The 6,004-nt window shown below is 41.1% G+C and overlaps 1 protein-coding gene across 1 annotated transcript; it reads left to right on the top strand.

The window, feature by feature from the left end:
• The first annotated feature begins 1,353 nt into the window (after positions 1–1,353).
• LOC108925315 (POU domain, class 3, transcription factor 4-like) lies at positions 1,354–3,066 on the top strand. Its single transcript, XM_029257223.1, has one exon. It carries the CDS (start codon positions 1,939–1,941, stop codon positions 3,031–3,033), a length of 1,095 nt encoding a protein of 364 aa, XP_029113056.1. The 5' UTR covers positions 1,354–1,938; the 3' UTR covers positions 3,034–3,066.
• The last annotated feature ends 2,938 nt before the right edge of the window (positions 3,067–6,004 follow it).

Raw genomic sequence — 6,004 nt, 5'->3', positions numbered from 1 at the left:
ACGGATTCAGCAAAAAGGTCGGTGTGTAGTTGTGAAACTTCTCAACTACGCTGCTAAATTTGCCTTTGTTTCGAAGATCAGATCTATTAAAAAGCGAAAATACGAAGCATCATTTAATGAGGCTCAGACGTCAGCAGTATCTTCCCTTTTATATATTATTAATATATTCTATCTCTATTTCTAACCTTGTTTTACGTTCGGACAATGCGAACGGCGCCATGTTTCACGTGTATATCAGTAGTTTATTACCAATTTACTAGATCACAACTAAAACATTTCAACAATTACATATTTCAGATTAATCGTAGCAACCGTGTATACTCATTTATAAGTCGAAAACTGTCGAAAGCTCATTTGATTTGGTCAGTCACGTTCAACAATCGATTCCAATATTTAATTCACACATAAACACACATAAACACTTTGCTCAAGTTCCGATATGACACATAATCGATACCCTCCCCTTAATTTCTGTTGTTTATTTTCATTAATGATGCTTAAAATATAAGAGCCACACCCTTGCATCGCTGTCAGGGCACGTTTTGGGCAGATCGAGGAATATGCCTCTGTTTTCAGCCCTGAACCCAAACACATTTCACGCGGCAGTCCACACAGATAGAAAAAAATGGCATTTTGTTAATATTTCTACGCAAATGCTCACCTGTTCCTCCAGAGCCTCCTCACACTGCTCCTCTGATCACCCTCCTTTAGAGAAACCCCACTCTTTAATGACTTTCTGGTGCCTGCTAGCCTTCTTTTATTTCTGCTAAATGTATGAAAATGTATGCAAATTTAAATCAAGCTTAACCTGGGAAGCTCTTGCAATATATTTAATGGAATTTCAAACCAATAAGGGGGGACTCTGATGTACTCTTCTAATGGCAAATATAATTACGCAGCTAGGTAACCTGTGAAAATATGCAGAGCGGGTCTCTTTTTTTCCCAACTTTGAGAAGACCTGTCGAGGATCTTAAGGAACTGTCGGCAAGTTCGCACGACGTGTCACAGGCGTTTGTATGTATATGGATGCATTTTTGCGCTCTGGAAAGCACAAGTTTTTCTATGTATCCTTAACAAACAAAAAAAATAAAATAAATTAAAATAAAATTAGATAAAATAAAATAAATGCAACCTGTATAAAATATATGTGAAATTTATAAACACGGTGGTTGTGCAATTTCAGTAAAATTAAGTAAACATGCTTTTTTCGGTTTTTGCATTTCACCGTTGCTGCTGATTAAAAATTTTTTTTTTTTTTTTGCATATTCTTGATACATTGCTCATCTGAATCTGCCAAACTTTGGATTTGGTTACAGCAATTATGCAACGACTGCAAAAATTAGTTTCACCTTGAAGCATGTGAGGTTCTATCGATTTTGGGAAACATAACTTGTGTTTTTTGTGTGTGCGTATTTAAAGGCTTTAGCGAAGTGAATGTATACACCTACAACAAATACACAGACTGACGCGTGACTCATGAGGGAAAGTGCTCGAGGGTTCTTTAAAGTCATAGGATTCTTCAAGGAACCACTGCACTGGTGAGCATCAGGATTTCATGCATTTTTTTGGGGGTAGTGGAGGAAACACCAGTAGCAATAACGGATCTTAAATAAGTTAGGAAACGGTTAATGAGATGTGTGAAGCGCGGACAGTCAATTACACCGCGGAGCCCCGAGCCGCCCGCACACTCACTTACTTCCTGTTTGGTCTTGCTTTAACTCTTCGAGCTCCCGCACACCCGATTTGACCGAGGGGAAACGCCCTCCTTCTTCCCTGCTGGATGAGCCAGAGCAAGCTGGCTCGAGCGCAACTGTGATTGGCCGAGCGGGCTGCCAGTCACAAGCCGCTCGCTGATTTGGCTCCCCTAGTCTGGTAGATGTCAAAGGCTGAAGCTGCTCCCTTTGCCACATTATAACTAGTAGGGGATCTACAGTAAGCATGGCCACAGCTGCCTCGAATCCCTACAGCATTATCAGTTCCAACTCCATGGTTCACGCAGACTCCTCGGTCATGCAACAAGGGAGCCCTTTCAGGAATCACCAGAAACTTCTCCAAAGTGAATACCTGCAGGGAGTCCCCAGCAACGGACACGCTCTCGGGCACCAGTGGGTGACCAGTCTGTCCGAGGGAAGCCCGTGGTCCACCTCTTTGGCGGCCAGTCCTCTGGAGCAGCAGGACGTGAAGCCGGGACGGGAGGACCTCCAACTCGGGGCGATCATCCATCACAGGTCCCCGCACGTCGCGCACCACTCGCCCCATGCAAATCATCCAGGTGCGTGGGGGACACCCGCGTCTCATAACTCATCCATAAACAGCGGCGCGCAGCCCATGAGCATCTACTCGCAGCCGGGCTTCACGGTCAATGGCATGCTGGAGCACGGGGGCATGACGCCCCCCACGAACTCTGCGCAGAGCCAGAGCCTGCACGCGGCGCTGCGCGACACGCCGGAGCACGCGGACGTGGGCGCGCACCACTGCCACGACCACTCGGACGAGGAGACGCCCACGTCGGACGAGCTCGAGCAGTTCGCCAAGCAGTTCAAGCAGCGGCGCATCAAGCTCGGCTTCACGCAGGCGGACGTGGGGCTCGCGCTCGGCACGCTCTACGGCAACGTGTTCTCGCAGACCACCATCTGCAGGTTCGAGGCGTTGCAGCTGAGCTTCAAGAACATGTGCAAGCTGAAGCCGCTGCTGAACAAGTGGCTCGAGGAGGCCGACTCGTCCACGGGCAGCCCGAGCAGCATCGACAAGATCGCAGCGCAGGGAAGGAAGAGGAAGAAGCGCACGTCCATCGAGGTGTCCGTCAAGGGCGTCCTGGAGACTCACTTCCTCAAGTGCCCGAAACCCGCGGCCCAGGAGATCTCGTCGCTGGCCGACAGCCTGCAGCTCGAAAAGGAGGTGGTGCGCGTGTGGTTTTGCAACAGGAGACAGAAGGAGAAACGGATGACTCCGCCGGGGGAGCAGCAGCAGCCGCACGAGGCGTACTCCTCCCACGGCGCGAGCACGGACGCGGCCTCGTGCCACGATCTCTGACGGCCGCCGCGGAAGCGCGGCGCGAGACTCTCACCGCACCAATGGATGGAAACCTAGTGGCTTCTTCTTTTTTTTTTTTTTTTTTTTTTTTTTTTTTTTTTTTTTTAAATTATGGCTCTTTTGTTTTTTCTTTTACTCTTTTTTTGTTCACTTTTGCTTTTTTTTTAGAAAAATCTCCCCCACTCCATTCCGCCTTTCTGGTTGTCCGATGATGGCGAATTCACTAGAGACTGAGAAAGAAAAAGTAATCAAACGGCAAAAGTTTCATTCTCTCCCCCCCCACCTCTTTTCTCCTCTTTTTATCGCCAGAATTTTCAGCAATACGCCTGTTCGCAGTCTCAAACGGAACCCCTTTACCGACATTATTATTATTATTATTATTATTATTATTATTATTATTATCGTTGGTTTGTTTCTAACAGCAAGGACATAAATATACAAAATACAAATCGTGCCTATTAATAACCTCCCAGCGCCTTGGTTCTTAAAGCATATATATAATACATACATATATGTGCACATATATTTATGTATATACATATGCATATATATGTATGTGCATATGCATATATATGTATATGTATATATAGGAAAATATTTTGTAATATTTTTTATTTTGTGATCGTTGCTTAGCTGTTTGATTCAATAAGGTGTTTTACTGTATTTACAGTCTAGCAGTATGACATATACATGCAGATAATAGTGTTTATTTATTTATTGGTTTCTTTCCAATGGGCTTTACGTGCCAGAGGTTTCCAGATCACAGTAATGCTTTATAGCAATAGGTTACGTAGGTAGCCATTGAAGACACTTTATGGGACGCCTGTACCTGACAGTAAGACACCTTACTGGGGGAAGTTGAGCCTTTATTTTCAGAAGAAAGTAGTCTGTTGTGTCTGTTTTATTCCTGACTTCAGTGGATCCGTGGAAACCCCGTTTTCATGCTCGCGTTGTGGGCCTAAAACGACAGAATGACTACAGAGCCTCGGGAATTATAATTAATTCAAATCCAAACACGTTTTCCAGAATCACAATAACAGTAATAATAGTGATATTGTATTTAAAACTGCAACGCAGAAGGGTGTACGTGCAGTATTTCAGGGTTCTTTGTGTAAACCCTCGACCATATTACTGTGTTACCTACTGGCCACAAAATTAGGAACATGAAGTAACTGCCGGTCTAAAGGCGTTGTGCTACATTACAGGCATTATTTTATTGTACACGCTCAGTATCTAAACTTTTATAACCTCCAATGCTCCAATTATTGATTTATGTCTTTAATATTCCTTCAAATATTTGCTATTGTACAGTTTTGTATAATACGACCTTTTTGAAGTTATTAATTTAAATACTTTTTAGTTTATTCATGCACTTAGTGCTGTATAAAAAACGATATTTTCATTAAAAGTTTGACGTTTTCACCAGTTTTATTCCAAATATGATGGATCTTCAAGCGATTATTTATTTTCAGTATAAACCTTGTATTATGTTTTCAAGACGAACTGTAAAACCGTTATAAAAATGTATGTTGGAATAAAAACACTTTGTTGTTACAGTTTTGGTGTCAGTCTTTAGATGAGGCTTTACAGATAATGAGGCTTTATATGAAAAACAGTATATGTTTAAATCCAGATTGAAAATTACATCTTTTATTTTCTTAAAAAATTATAATTTGTTGCGTTTTTGTTAACGTAGACGTATGGAATTGCCGTTTTAGTTCTTGTTAAAATATAATTTAGTGGATTTTTTTAAATTTTAAATGTCTATGTATTTTGATTGTTTGTTTTCGGGTAAATATTTCATTTTCATCTGTAAAAGGACACCGAGGTTGTTTATGTATCTGTTGTCAGCACTCAGTGGCAGAGACACTGACCTTGAAAAACGTTGTATGGATTACATTTGAACACCTGATATCGTGATTGCCCATGGATACAGTCTCAGTCTGTCATCTAAAATTACCATGTTTCGTTAAACGTTGAAAATCCGCAAATTCGCATTTTTTGAACGACAAATATTAATTATTCTCCCACCGTGTATTCATTCATTCGATAGATGTACATGAAACAGCCGCTTTCTTTAAGTAATTCAGCCCAGTTATGAAAAAAAAAATACTTTTCTTCTATGGACTTAAATATTTTTTTCTGTTTAAAAGTAGTGGAATATTATTATATACAATGGCAATTAGTACGGCTTCGTGCAATATTTAATACATGTAATATATGTTGTACTTGGTTTCTGTTTCTCCTTCCTGTTTTTATTTATTTTTTTATTTATTTATTTATTTATTTATTTATTTATTTCGCTGCGGGAATAATGCTGTGCGATGCGGTACCAGAGTAGCGGTGAAGTGACTGTGGTGTATCCCAGGCAGGTTTACAAAGTACTGTACACTGAATGGGAGCGCAGCCTTAACTCGCCCGAGGTCACAACCACTGTGCGCGACATGTGTCACTGAACGCAGGGAAAAGAGGCCTCCAGAGCTACATATAATCATTTGAGATGTTGTTTTATTTTTGTCAACATGTCGGGAGTATTCATGAATTAACCCGCTCAAGGTCATTCGTGAAGAACTCGCCTATATGAGATTTTTATTATTATTATTATTATTATTATTATTATTATTATTATTATTATTTAGTAGTAATTGTCCGACTATTTTAACTGTTTTAATACGGACTATTTTAAATAGCGATTATCACTGATGTGGCTGGAATTAAACTACCGATTTTTATGTTCGGTTAACAAAATTCGGTAAAATTACCAAATAAATAAACAAATACGACGCTTTGAACACACTCAGAAAACCACACGAGTATAGCGAGCGTATATATTTGAAGTGTCCTTTTTAATTTAAATATATAAATATTTCCAAATGTCAATCAGTGCAAAGTACATTTTTGATTTTCAGTGAGGAAGGGGTGAGAGGGAGTGAGACGGATTGGGGTGATTGAGTGTGTGTGTGTGTGTGTG

Source organism: Scleropages formosus, chromosome 13 (assembly GCF_900964775.1).
Source record: "Scleropages formosus chromosome 13, fSclFor1.1, whole genome shotgun sequence".
NCBI classification, from domain to species: domain Eukaryota; kingdom Metazoa; phylum Chordata; class Actinopteri; order Osteoglossiformes; family Osteoglossidae; genus Scleropages; species Scleropages formosus.
The sequence above is the reverse complement of the archived record's forward strand: the minus strand, read 5'-3'. Positions and strand labels throughout refer to the sequence as shown.